At 36.6% G+C, this 14,770-nt stretch overlaps 1 protein-coding gene across 1 annotated transcript in view; it reads left to right on the top strand.

Annotated features, from left to right (window-relative positions):
• The window catches only part of LOC136039174 (uncharacterized), a gene marked incomplete in the record, with an annotated part of 228,537 nt that overhangs the window by 50,574 nt on the left and 163,193 nt on the right, over window positions 1-14,770 (top strand). Inside the window, 2 exon segments of the mRNA XM_065722689.1 lie at window positions 2,648-2,808; window positions 7,372-7,494. Coding sequence (XP_065578761.1) covers window positions 2,648-2,808; window positions 7,372-7,494 — 284 coding nt within the window.

Genomic DNA, 14,770 nt, shown 5'->3' with positions numbered 1-14,770 from the left:
GTTACTACAGTCGAGATTCATGTTTGTATCACTCATGCTCTTTTCCCTTATTGATTTTCCTTTTTTATTCTCTGTTTTTACTTTTGTTAATGATTATTGGTTACTGTTATAGATTTTTTATTAATATCTATTTTTATCAATATTTTATTGATTTTATTAATATACCGTATTATTACTGACTTGCTAAAGAGCATATCAGATGACTAACATTACAAAATGACTAATCAAACAGTTCGTGGTAACGAACTGTTGTAAGGAGCGACCCGGCTCAATAGTAAACGAAACTCTAAAAAACGGAATTTCGATACTAAAAGATATATCAAAAGAATCGGATTTTTATGCTGATTTTAAATATATAAATTTCATCAAATTTAGTCTTTGTCATCAAAAGTTACGAGCCTGAGAAAATTTGCCTTATTTTGGAAAATAGGGGGTAACACCCCCTAAAAGTCACAGAATCTTAACGAAAATTACACCATCGCATTCAGCGTATCAGAGAACCCAATAGTAAAAATTCCAAGGTCCAATCTACAAAAATGTGGAATTTCGTATTTTTTGCCAGAAGACAAATCACGGGTGCGTGTTTATTTGTTTTTTGTTTTTTTTTGTTTTTTCCCCAGGGGTCATCGTATCGACCAATTGGTCCTAGAGTGTGGCAAGAGGGCTCATTCTAACGGAAATGAAAAGTTCTAGTGCCCTTTTTAAGTGACCAAAAAAAATGGAGGGCACCTAGGCCCCCTCCCACGCTCATTTTTTCCCAAAGTCAACGGATCAAAATTTTGAGATAGCCATTTTGTTCCGCATAGTCGAAAACCATAATAACTATGTCTTTGGGGATGACTTACCCCCCACAGTCCCTGGGGGAGGGGCTGCAAGTTACAAACTTTGACCAATGTTTACATACAGTAATGGTTACTGGGAAGTGTACCGACGTTATCAGGGGGATTTTTTTGGTTTGGGTGTGGGGTTCAGGGGAGTCGGCTATATGAGAGGATCTTTCCTTGGAGGAGTATTTCATGGGGGAAGAGAAATTCAATGAAAAGGGCGCAGGACTTTCTAGCATTACTATAAAAAAAAAAATGAAAATATAAACATGAAAAAGTTTTTTCAATTGAAAGTAAGGAGAAGCATTAAAACTTAAAACGAACAGAGATTATTACGCATATGAAGGGTTCTAAAAATACTTTAGCATAAAGAGCGAGGTATTTAGGAGGAGATAAATACTTCGCTCTTTATGCTAAATTTTTTTTTAATAATTTCAACTATTTATTCTACGGCCTTTCTGATTCAGGGGTCATTCTTAAAGAATTGGGATAAAACGTAACGTAAGTTACGTAAGTTATGTACGTTTGTTACGTAAGTTAATTCTTAAGTTAAGTTTTTTTTACTAATAAAAACGTTCGTTAAAAATTAAAAGATCTAGTTGCCTTTTTGAGTAACCGAAAAATTGGAGGGCAACTAGACCTCCTTCCCCATCCCTTATTTCTCAAAATCGTCTGATTAAAACTAAGAGAAAGCCATTTAGCCAAAAAAAGAATGAATATGCAAATTTCATTTTAGTAATTTATGTACGGAGAGCCAAAATCAGACATGCATTAATTCAAAAACTTTCAGAAATTAAATAAAAAAAAACAAGTTTTTTTAAATGAAAGTAAGGAGCGACATTAAAACTTAAAACGAACAGAAATTACTCCGTATATGAAAGGGGCTTTTCCTCCTCGACACCCCGCTCCTTGCGCTAAAGTTTGATTCTTTCTCGCAACTCTACTTTTCAAAACAATAAAAAACTTTAGCGTAAGGAGCGGGGTGTCGAGGAGGAAAAGCCCCTTTCATATACGGAGTAATTTCTGTTCGTTTTAAGTTTTAATGTCGCTCCTTACTTTCATTTAAAAAAAACTTGTTTTTTTTTATTTAATATACGATAAGACTACAGTCTTATCGTATGTTCTTTCGTGAGTACGGTAGAAAAAATAATCTGTTGATTTTATTAATATACCGTGTTATTATTGACTTTCTAAAGAGCCTATCAGATGACAGACACTACAAAAAAGAAAAACAGTCTTATTTTATGTTCTTTCATGAGTACTGTAGAAAAAATAATCTGTCCCCTTTCTTCAAAATACTAAGTCCCCTCCTCCCCCCCCAAAAAAAATCTCGTATATTCCGGTTTAAATCCTGGACGTGAGGCAAAAGAGAATATACTTACCCAGCTATGTAATAAATTTCACTTGCAATAGTTGCTTGATTTTAGACAAAAAAAGCACATACTCACTTATTAGCTTCCGAAAACAAATACACTGATATGATCTTTGCTCTCCGGGAGAACTTCTCTGTAACCCTCTATGTAACATGCATTGCATTTCTAGGTGTAACAACCAGGGTCGTATCCAGGATGTTTTGAGGGATTACAAAAAAAAAACTTTAGAAAACACATCAATTTTTGTTTCATTTTTGTTGCGTTTTTACGAGTCAGACAAACATTCCAGAGGGTGAGGGGTTAAACTTCCTACACCAGGAAGTTTATATCTGTGTAGGAAGTTTATAAACTTCCTACACCAAGAAGTTTATATAAGTTTATAGGAGGGTATTTATCTACTTATAAGTAGATAATATGTATGCTATACGTAGTAATATTTTCCTTTTTCAGTTGTCAGACGAAAAATCATTTTTATGTATCATAAAGTGGATTTCAAGGACAACTATTTTATTGGAAATGGCACATTGTTGTATTTTACTCCTTTGCCAACGTGTCTTTCTCTTAAGACGTGCTCAGAATGCGTTCAAGGGAAAGAAACTATTGGTTTTCAGGTAGGATCTATCTTATATACCTTTTGAAACAATTCCAGTTTTTTAATGAGTGTTTTTATATTACACTGGCGTTTCTAATTTTTCGAGTTTTAATTAAGTCACGTATTTATTTAATTGCTGCTTAATTTTTGAAATTTACGGTAAAAATTTAGGCTTTACTATTTGTCATTTGGTGTTCCACAAGGACCTGCTTCAACCCCTATTTTTGCCGTATGCGAGTATATCAGTGATCTAAATCTGACGATGTCCAACCTCTGCTAGGAAAAAAAATCAATGGCAATATGGACACACTGTTGGTACTTGAAGTATCAGCGCACTACCGACTACTAAAGCAAAATTTGAAGAAAAATGAAATTGAAACTGATCTTCAAGAAGAAACAGAAAATGACGAATGTTTTTGAGTTTAGTTTAAAAAGAAGAAAAACCATGTAAAAAGGGATCGCATCATATAAATTACATATGATATATGATATTTATATATATTTAATAACAACAATCCACATACAAAATTCAATATGATTCACCTAAAACCAAACGGTTGACGTGGAATGAATCTGGTAAAAAACACATACATATAAAATCATTTGAAATTCACTATAATAATAAAGAAAGAAGGAAAGATAATAATACTGCAGGAGCAGTATGGACATACAATGTCCATACTGTGGAGTCACAATCGTCAACCAACAAGCAATTATATCCTAAATTACATCAAATCCAATCTCCTCCAAAACAAACAAAACTAAAATTCATACTTACTCAATAATTTTTTACTCAATTTCGCTTTAAAATAACTAGAATTGTCAATCTTCTTTCATTTCATTTTCCAAATTATTCCAGAATTCTATGCCCTTCATAGTAAAAGAAAACGTGAATTTGGGTCGTCCTGGCTTATGGTGCTCCTGATATCTTAGCTCGTCTTTCCAGGTAAAGCCTTAAGTTCAAGAAGTTTGTTTATATTATTCTCATGTTTCTAATTTTCCAAATTAAGTCATATAAGTATTTAATTGCTGCTTTGTTCTTGAGATTTACGGTAAACAATCTAGTCTTTACTATTTGTCATTGGGTCTCATTGGGTAGCGCTCTGGAATTGAAATCCTGAGGTCAGGGGTTCGATTCCTGGTGTCGCTGACTCTTTGGTTTGGGACGGGGGTCAATGTTGTGACCCTTTAAACTCAGCCAGAGTCGACCCTGCTCTAAATAGGTATCTGGAAATCTGTGGGAAAAACACAAGAAGCGTCGGAGGATTTGCCCCCAATCACGCATTGATCTCTCGGCTGAAGGCATTGAATCAGGAGGTTGGTACCTGCGCAATGCAGACCATTGGCCAGCTTGAAAAAAGTTTTTTTTTAAGTTCCACAAGTTCTGTTTTAACTCTTATTTTTACGGCACTTAGTATTAACCAAGTGACATATAGCGATCGCAAATTCTGTCGGTCTGTGTCTCTCGGTCCCGGTTTTGCTAGTTTAGGCACTTCCAGATAAGCTAGGACGATGAAATTTGGCAGGCGTATCAGGGACAAGACCAGATTAAATTAGAAATAGTCGTTTCCCTGATTCAACCATCGGGGGGGGGGGGGGGGGTACTGGGGGGACGGTTAATTTGGAAAAATTAGAAAAAAGAGGTATTTTTAACTAACGAACGGGTGATCGGATCTTAATGAGACTTGATATTTAGAAGGATATTTTATCTCAGAGCTCTTATTATAAATCCCGACCAGATCCGGTGAAATTGGGGGGAGTTGGAGGGGGAAACTTAAAATCTTGGAAAACGCTTAGAGTGGAGTGATTGGGATGAAACTTGGTGGAAAAATTAAGCACAAGTCCTAGATACGTGATTGACCTAACTGGAACGGATTCGCTCTCTTTGGGGAAGTTGGGGGGAGGGTTAATTCTGAAAAATTTGAAAAACTGAGGTATTTTTAACGAAGGAGTGATCGGATCTTAATGAAATCTCATATTTAGAAGGACCTCATAACTTAGATATCTTTTTTTAAAATCCTGACCGGATCCAGTGTCATTGGGGGAGAGTTGGGGGGAACCGGAAATCTTGGAATAGGCTTAGAGTGGAAAGATCAGAATGAAACTTGGTGGGAAGAATAAGCACAAGTCCAAGATACGTGTCTGACATAATCGGACCGAATCCACTCTCTTTGGGTGAGTTTGGGGGGGGGGGTTAATTCGAAAAAATTAGAAAAAATGAAGTATTTGTAACTTACGAACGGGTAATCAGACCTTAATGAAATTTGATATTTAAAAGGATCTTATGCTTCAGAGCTCTCATTTTAAATTCTGACCAGATCCGGGGACATCGGGGGGAGTTTGAGGGGGAAACTGGAAATCTTGGAAAACTTGAAAATTGAGGTATCTTTATCTTACGAATGGGTGATCGGATCTTAATGAAACTTGATATATAAAAAGATCTTATGTCTCAGATGCTCCATTTTCAATTCGAATCGGATCTGGGGACATGGGGGTTGGAGGGGGGAAACAGAAATCTTGAAAACCGGAAATCTTGGAAAACGCTTAGAGAGGAGAGATCGGGATGAAACTTGATGGGAAGAATAATCACAAGCTCTAGATACGTGGTTGACATAACTGGAAGGGGTCCGCTCTCTTTGGGGGAGTTGGGGGGTGCTAATTCGGAAAAATTAGAAAAATTGAGGTATTTTTAACATAAGAACGGGTGACCATATCTTAATGACATGTAATATTTAGAAGGAAATCATGTCTCAGAGTTCTTATTTTAAATCCCGACCAGATCTGGTGACATTAGGGGGAGTTGGAGGGGAGAAACTGGAAATCTTGGAAAACGCTTAGAGTAGAGAGATCGGGATGAAACTTGGTGTGTAGAATAAGCAAATGTCGTAGATACATGACTGACGCAACCGGACTGGATCGGCTCTCTTTGGGGGAGTTAGGGGGGTCCAGTGCTTTGGCGAGTTTGGGGCTTCTGGATGTGCTAGGACGATGAAAATTGGTTGGCGTTCAGGGACCTGCACAAATTGACTTGATAGTGTTGTATTCCCCGATTCGACCATCTGGGGGGGGGGTTGAAAGGAGAGGAAAAATTATAAAAAATGAGGTATTTTTAACTTACGAGTGGGTGATTGGATCTTAAAATTTTGATATTTAGAAGGACCTTGTGTTTCAGAGCTCTTATTTTAAATCCCAACCGGAATTAAGCCTCTTAATTTCCTTTTAAATCTATCTATTGATTCTTAGAATTTTTCTAGAGCTCACGCCATATGAGCTCTTTCACCTTCATTTCACTTACAACCATGCTTACAAGCATATGGAAGTACTTTGGGTGGATACCCTCAAAGAATTAATTCGCCCCCCCCCCCCCCGACTAGCAAAAAATATTTTCCTTAAATGTATAACTAGTTCAGGATATTTGGGCTAAATCATTGCTTCATTTTTAATTAATAGATCCATTTTGTTTGAAAACATTCAACCCTGTCTAAAGTTTTGGACTGTATATACTAGGCCTAGGCACATCGCTGGAATCTATTTTAGGATTCAGATGTCTCTCGGGTGCCAAAATTTCAGAAGCTAAAAAGTAAGTGAACTTAGAGCTTTTATCAATGTTTATGAGAATTACTTAGAGTTCTTGGTTCTATATGTTCCAGGCAGGTGAAATTATCATTGTCCCAGAACAAGGACCTACGCTGGAATAGGTGGCTGTGGGGGTGGGGGTTCAATTCCTATTAAAATTGTTAAATTTTTAATTCTTGCCCCCTCCCCCTCCCAAAAAAAAATCTGCATACGCCTGATCCAGAATAAAAGTATGCTAAATTCTTAGTAAATAAAGAAAACAAATTATCAAAAGCCGAGTATTGTTATAAATATATTTGTATGCATATATATCTTGGACCTACATATATATTCGCTAATTGTTGGTCTTTGATACTTCAAGCTGGTGAAGCTATCAAGTCGGTTTCAAGCTATTTTTCATAGCTTAAAGTGGATAATACAGCCTATAATACGGACAGTTTTGTAAGTCTTTTTGAATTAAGAAGGTGTTGTAAATCTTTTTGAATTAAGAAGGTGTTGTAAACAGGGGCGTGTTGTTTGCTATGAGGCAGGGGAAACTGTCCCTTCCAGACCTCGGCCCCCCAGACCTTAGTTTACCTCCTCCCAGCTGAAATTTATTTTTCTCAAAAATTTTGTCAAAACTAAGATCAGCTTGCATAATACAAGCATCCACAAAAACGGGGGAGTTTTCTTTAGTGTATCTTTATCTTTACGGTACTATATGACTCATTTTTAATTTTTCACAGTCATTTTTACTTTATTTGGGAAAATTTGATCAAACTTTATCCCCCTGCCCCCAGGATTTTTGGCGAAATTACGCCACTGTAAATCTTGTTAATCAAGTAAATCCTGTTCAAACAAATACAAAGTTGAAACAATAGAGAAAACGAGTTAAAAGAAATGCGAAAGACAGCTTTGTCCGAGAAGCAACTATTTATATACTATATTTTCATTACATTATGTATATTAAAATTTATTTATTTCTATTTTACATCGTAGTTGAACCTGATCTTTGTTTCGTTTTTAGTGCATCTGGTGTCCTCTCGCAAATCGCTGCTCTGATGGTATTGATAGAAAACGACAGGATTGGCTTATTAAAGGCTGTGATTCAAATCATTTGGACACCGTTGAAAAATGTAATGAATATGAGGAATTGATGTAAGAATCTCACTTTTTTGCGCCAAAAACAAGTTTACCTACTTCAGTGATTGCCGAATGAACGAAAAAAAGAAACGATTAATAATTAGGTCTAATTAGGTTCTTTCACTGGTCAATTTTTTTCTTTTCTCTTTCTCCCTCCTTTTATGTTAGTTTTTATTATCATTTTCGCCTTTTTTCTTCTTTTCTTTATATGTATATATGTTACCGAAATCTAGATAATGTCGGTGAATGTCCGAAATTAGTCTTTCTTTGCTTGGATTCAGTCAGCTTTGCCAGTCAACTTTTTCCGCTTTATACAAGGTCTGATGGTGATAGGTTGGGTTAGGTTGACTTAGTTTTTTAACCCATTTCTAAGATTTGCAACCTAACTTAACCTAACTTAAAACTTTTACCATCAAACCTTGCATACGACTGACGACTCATTCGATTGGAAATCAGAAGTTCTAGTGCCTTTTTAAGTGTCAAATGTGGTTGGGGGCAACCAGCCCCCTCGCCCTTTTCCCCCCATAAAGATCCAGTCATAATTTGCCCGAGGGGTAAGGGCCGTAAGTTACGCAAGCAGCCCAATGTCAACGTATAAGATTCTTATGGAAGGGGTGGATGTATACTCTATGTAGGAGAATCATTCAATTTGAAAACGAAAGCTCTAGTTACTTTTTAAAAAGTCGGAAGTGATTGGAGGGTAACCCAACCCCTCCCCGCGCCCTTTTTTCACAAATACGTCCGATCAAAGCTTCCAGAAAGCCGTTTTGTTCACAATAGTCCGAAGGTCAAATAGCTATGCTTCTTTAGTTGAACCCTCCTCCCAGCCCCTGAACAAGGGCTTTAAGCTATGCATGTTGTCCATTGTCAAAATATAAGGTTTTTATTGAAGGGGTGACCGTATAAACTTTGGAGGTGGCTTATTCGATTCGAGATTGAAAGTTGTATTGCCCTTTTCCAGAGTCAAACGCCCATTTTCCCAAATATATCTGATCAAAATTTTGAGATATCTATTTTGTTCAAACCAATTCAAAGGTCAAATAACTTGGCCTCCAGGGTTAACATCCCCCAACCTCAGGGGCAAGGGCTATAAGCTATACAAGATGCCCATTGTTAGCATATAAGGATTTTTATTGGAACAGAGGGCGTGTTTGATCCTGGGTCTCCAAAGAGGCTTAGGATTTTAAAGTGGAACTTTAAGGAAGTTTTGAGAGGGATGTTAAACTCAATCAAAACACACTATGTGCTTGCTGGTTATGAAATAGGGAATATCATCAATATGTAAAGAACTATTTTGGGCATTAAATTCAAACTTTCAAGGTATATTGAGATGTTGAAGAGAGATTTGAGGGCAACCAGTACCCCTGTTCTTTTCAGACGCTCCTCTGCTAAGCACTGGTCCCATTGACCCCTGCACCCCCATTGACTCGGGGTGAGGATTGTAAATTATGTAATTTGCCCATTTGCAGATTTATCATTAGGGATAGAGGAAACATTTATTCTGAATCTATACGAAAAGGCTAAGGGCATTAAGGTGAAACTTTAGAACATGTTGAGGGGTATCTTATACTAAATCAAAAGGCAATTTGTGCATCCAATTTAACAAAAAGGACGACATGCATTATTTTAAGAACGGCTGAGGGTATTAAGTTAAAATTTTTACAAGACGTTGAGAGAGATTTTGAAACGGGTTGGGGGGCCAGCAGCCCCTACCCTGCCCTATTTTTGCCCTCCCTTCAAAAGTATTTGGCCAAAACTTAGAAATAGCCATCTTGTTCAAAATAGTCAGAAGCTGAAGCAACTGCGTATGAGAGTGTCATAACGCCTCAGAATAAAAAACACTGTGTGTGTGCTGGTTGGGATGTTTAAGAGCTATCGGTGGGCAACCAGCTCATCTTGCCCTTTTTTGTTGCCCTCCCTCCAAGAATATTTGGCCAAAACTTAGGAATAGACATCTTGTTCGAAATGGTTAAAAGCTCAAACAACTATGCGTATGAGGGTGTCATAACCCCTCATAGCTTTGAAGAGGGATGCTGAACACAATAAAAAACACCTTGTGTGTCCTCTTTGGGATGTTTAAGAGCTATCGGGTGGTGACCAGCTCCTCATGCCCTTTTCGTTGCTTTCCCTTTAAAAATACTTGGCCAAAACTTAGAAATAGACATCTTGTTCAAAATAGTCAAAAGCTCAAATAATTATGCGTATGAGGGTGTCATAACGCCTCACAGCTTTGAAGAGGGGTTCTGAACACAATAAAAAACACTGTCTGTTCTTTGGGCCAAAACTTAGAAATAGCCATCTTATTCAAAATAGTCAAAAGCTGAAGCAACTGCATATGAGAGTGTCATAACGCCTCACAGCTTTGAAGAGGGGTTCTGAACACAATAAAAAACACTGTCTGTTCGTTGGGCCAAAACTTGGGATTAGCCATCTTGTTCAAAATAGTCAAAAGCTGAAGCAACTGCGTATGAGGGTGTCATAACGCCTCACAGCTTTGAAGATGGGCGCCGAACACAATAAAAAACACTGTCTGTTCGTTGGGCCAAAACTTGGAAATAGCCATCTTGTTCAAAATAGTCAAAAGCTGAAGCAACTGCGTATGAGGGTGTCATAACGCCTCACAGCTTTGAAGAGAGATACTGAACGCAATAAAAAACACTGTGTGTCTGCTGGTTGGGATGTTTAAGAGCTATCGGGTGGTGACCAGCTCATCATGCCCTTTTTGTTGCCCTCCCTTTAAAAATATTTGGCCAAAACTTAAAAATCTTGTTCAAAATAGTTAAAAGCTCAAACAATTATGCGTATGCTGGTTGGGATGTTTAAGAGCTATCGGTGGGCAACCAGCTCCTCTTGCCCTCTTTTGTTGCCCTCCCTTCAAAAATATTTGGCCAAAACTTAAAAATAGACATCTTGTTCAAAATAGTTAAAAGCTCAAACAACTATGCGTATGAGGGTGTCATAACGCCTCACGGCTTTGAAGAGGGATGCTGAACACAATAAAAACACTGTGTGTGTGTGCTTATTGGGATGTTTAAGAGCTATCGGTGGGCAACCAGCTCATCTTGCCCTTTTTTGTTGCCCTCCCTCCAAAAATATTCGGCCAAAACTTAGGAATAGACATCTTGTTCAAAATAGTTAAAAGTTCAAACAACTATGCATCTGAGGGTGTCATAACCCCTCATAGCTTTGAAGAGGGATGCTGAACACAATAAAAAACACTTTGTGTGTCCTCTTTGGGATTTTTAAGAGCTATCGGGTGGTGACCAGCTCCTCATGCCCTTTTTTGTTGCCCTCCCTTCAAAAATATTTGGCCAAAACTTCGAAATAGACATCTTGTTCAAAATAGTCAAAAGCTCAAATAATTATGCGTATGAGGGTGTCATAACTCACAGCTTTGAAGAGGGATGCTGAACACAATAAAAAAACGCTGTTTGTGTGCTTGTTGGGATGTTTAAGAGCTATCGGTGGGCTCTTCTTGCTCCTCTTGCCCTTTTTAGATGCTCCTTTTCTTCATTGCTGATAAAATTTTGAAAAGACGACTTTATTCAAAGCATTCAAAAGGTCTAATAAGTGCCTCCCATAGCCCCAGGGCAAGGATTGTAAATTGTACAATTTGACCTGTACTACATGCAGGATTAATCGTTATGAAAAGGGGGATGTTTGATTCTAGGTGTGGTCAAAAAGACTAAGGGTATTAAGGTGATATTTTGGGGAATGTTCAGGAACATTTTTAAAAAATCTAAAGATACACTGTATATCCTATTTATGAAAAAGAGGTATCTGTGATATCACAAGAACAGCTGAGGGTATTAAGTTTAAACTTTAGGGTATGTTGAGGAGGATGTTAAAAGGCGTCGGAGGGCAACCAGTCCACCTCATATTCGCTTTTTAGCTGTTCTGCCTCCAAAAATATATGATCAAAATTTTGGAATAGCCATCTTGGTCAAAATACTCAGAAAGTCAAATAACTGTACCTTTTGGGATGCTGTAGGCCTAACCCGCCACATGGGCAAGTGTTGTAAGTTATATGTTGCCCACTGTTTACATGCATGGCTCATTATTGCAAAAATGGGGTATGTTTGATGCTGAATCTCGAAAAAGGCTAAGAATATTTTGGTAAAACTTTTAGAAAATGTTGACGGGGATGCCAAACAAAATCGAAGCGCACTATATGCAGAAGGGTTGTCAAAATGACGCAACAGCTGTATCTAAGGGCGGTTGAGGGTACTAAATTGAAACTTTCAAGGCATGTTTAGAGGGATGTCAAAAAAAGAATGGATGGCAAACATTCATCTCTTACCTTTTTAGAAGCTCCTCTTAATACTGACAGAGACCTTAAAAAGCCATTTTGTTCTGAATAATCACAAGGTCTAATAGCCACACCTCCGAGGATATCATACCCCACTACCCCTGGGGCAGGGCATATAAATTTTGCTATCTGTCCATTTTTTATATGCAGGATTTATCATTGGGAAAAGAACGAATTTTTAATCCTTGGTCTGTCCGAAAAGGCTAAGGATATTGGGGCAAAATTTGGGAAATATTAAGGGGTATGTTAGCTAAATCAAAAGAAACTATTTTCTCCCTTCCACCATCCCTATCTGTAAATGTCTAAAGCCTATTGCTTCATTTGCGCTGTACTGAAAACGAATTATATTGCAAATATTTTCTTTTGTATTTACAGCATTGAAAATAAAAATAGAAAATTACAGTGAAACAAAGCTCGAATTCCTGAGCTTTTAGCTGTTAATATCATTATATGTTAAATATTCGGTTTCATTTTATTAATTCTTTCCAAGGACTGTTTAGGACACATATTGTTCTCAATCAAACGCAAATGATGCAGTAAGCTCTAGGCTTTCACAGTTGGGGGAGGGGGAAGCGGACAGTTGCCAAACTCTTATTTGTAGTGATTTTTGTTCGTTTTAAGTTTCATTCGAATGTTCAATTTATGTTGTAATCGTTTTAAGATCTTTTATTTATTTATACTAGTACCTGTTGTATATTTGTTTGCTATGATTGTTTATTTAATTTCTGTTTGTTTTGGGTTTACATACAGTTTAATAGTAATTATTAATCGTTTTGAGTTTGAAAAAATACAGGAGTTTATTTCTGCTGGTCTTAAAATTAATGTGACATTTTTTTTTCTTTTCTAAGATTAACTCCTTTTACAGATTTTTTAAAAAATTAATTTTATGGAATAATGCCATTTGACTCAATCATAGAAAAGTAAAAAGCCACATTCAGGACTGGTAATTATTATTTTCCTTAGTCTTAATAGTAAATGTAAATGTTGAAAATCACGTCTCAGCAAATATGACGTAGTTTTTGAGGGTTTTAGCTCCTTTTAAAAATTCCTGCAAATTTACTTTCAAAATAAAATTTACTGTTGCTACTAAGGAAATAATAATTGCCATTCCTGAAGCATTTTTAGCTGATTCAGGAATGATAATTATTAGTCTCCTTAGTCATAATAGTAAAATATTATTTTGTTTACTACACCATCAGATCGCCTCGTAGATATATGAAATTCCTGCAAATTTGCTTTTTTGTATTTGTATTTTAGTATTTTGTATGTTTTTGTATTTCATTTGTTTGGAAGTAATTTTCTAAGATCAAGGCTCGTGTTGGATAGGTACCCATAGCAGGGGGTTTCTAGCTTTACTTACCAATTCTGGGCAATGGCGGATGCGAACCATGGCGTTACTAAGTAATTCATTCCCTGGGCGAGCAGAATCGTGAATAACACAATAAAATTCAATTTCTTTGGATATTATCTTATATACACTTCTTCTTTTTCTTTTATTAAATACTAGCTGTTGGGGTGGCGCTTCGCGCCACCCCAACACCTAGTTGGTGGGGGCGCTTCGCGCCCCCCCCCCCAAGCCCCCCCGCGCGCGTAAGTCGTTACGCGCCATATTAGTTACGCGCCATTGTAGTTGTGTCCCTATGTCCCACCTGTGAATATAGATAGATATATATATATATATGTTTTTAACTACGTAAAACTTGCGAATATACAACATTCTTTGCTGTCCCATTGTCTGTGCATATAAATAGATTGTCAGGTTTACCGACTCTTGAACATGCAACATATAATGGTCCATGGGAAAACAATCCGTATTCAGATCTATACCTCATGATTCTAATGATTGCCCTTGAGCTTTGTTGATGGTGATTGCTAATCGACCATTCCCTGAGTCGCCATCGTCATTTATATATCCCCCTGTGCACCCCGGCGTCCCCTTTGTAGTTATGTCCCTGTGTCCCGGTCGTCATTTATATTCCCTGTGTCCCGGTCGTCATTTGTGTCCCGGTGTTCCAGTCTGTGATTTCTCTTTGAGTGTCCCGGGCGTCATTTATATTCCTTGTGTCCCGGTGTCCCGGTCGTCATTTATATCCCCCTGTGCCCCCCGGCGTCCCCATTGTAGTTGTGTCCCTGTGTCCCGGTCGTCATTTATATTCCCTGTGTCCCGGTCGTCATTTGTATCCCGGTGTCCCGGTCTGTGTATACATTCGTTTTTTAGTTTTGTTTTTCTCCTTTATTTTTTTCCTTTTTTCTTTTTTTTCTTTTTTAGTTTATTTAGATTTTTAGATTTTTTAGTTTTTTTATTAGTTTTTAGTTTTTTTGTAGTTTTTACCATTTTTTAGTTTTTTTAGTTTTTTTTTTTTACTTATGTCCTGGTCGTCATTTATACTCCCTGTGTCCCGGTCGTCATTTGTGTCTCGGTGCTTTGTTGATTGCTAATTTATATTATATTTATATTTATATTTTTTATATTTATTAATATTTTTTTAGTTTTCTTTTTCTCTTATTTTTTAGTTTTTTCCTTTTTTTTTAGTTTTTTCTTTTTTAGTTTTTAGTTTTTTTTTGTTTTTTACCTTTTTTTAGTTTTTTTAGTTTTTTTTAGTTTTTTAGCTTTTTTAGTTTTTTTATTAGTTTTTAGTTTTTTTTTAGTTTTTGCCTTTTTTTAGTTTTTTCAGTTTTTTTTAGTTTTTATACCTTTTTTTAGTTTTTTTTTAGTTTTTTAGCTTTTTTAGTTTTTTTTCTTTTTAGTTTTTTTTGTAGTTTTTACCTTTTTTAGTTTTTTTTCTTCTTTTGTATTAGTGTGAAATAATTCAGACGTCATATGCGGACAAACACGACGTCACTCGACAGACAGACAGACAGACATAACCCACAAACAACTTATTTTTATATATATTTATTCATATTTTTTTAGTTTTCTTTTTCTCTTTTATTTTTCAGTTTTTTCCTTTTTTTTAGTTTTTTTCTTTTTTAG

The sequence above is a fragment of the Artemia franciscana genome, chromosome 19 (genome assembly GCF_032884065.1).
Source record: "Artemia franciscana chromosome 19, ASM3288406v1, whole genome shotgun sequence".
NCBI classification, from domain to species: Eukaryota; Metazoa; Arthropoda; class Branchiopoda; order Anostraca; family Artemiidae; genus Artemia; species Artemia franciscana.
The sequence above is the reverse complement of the archived record's forward strand: the minus strand, read 5'-3'. Positions and strand labels throughout refer to the sequence as shown.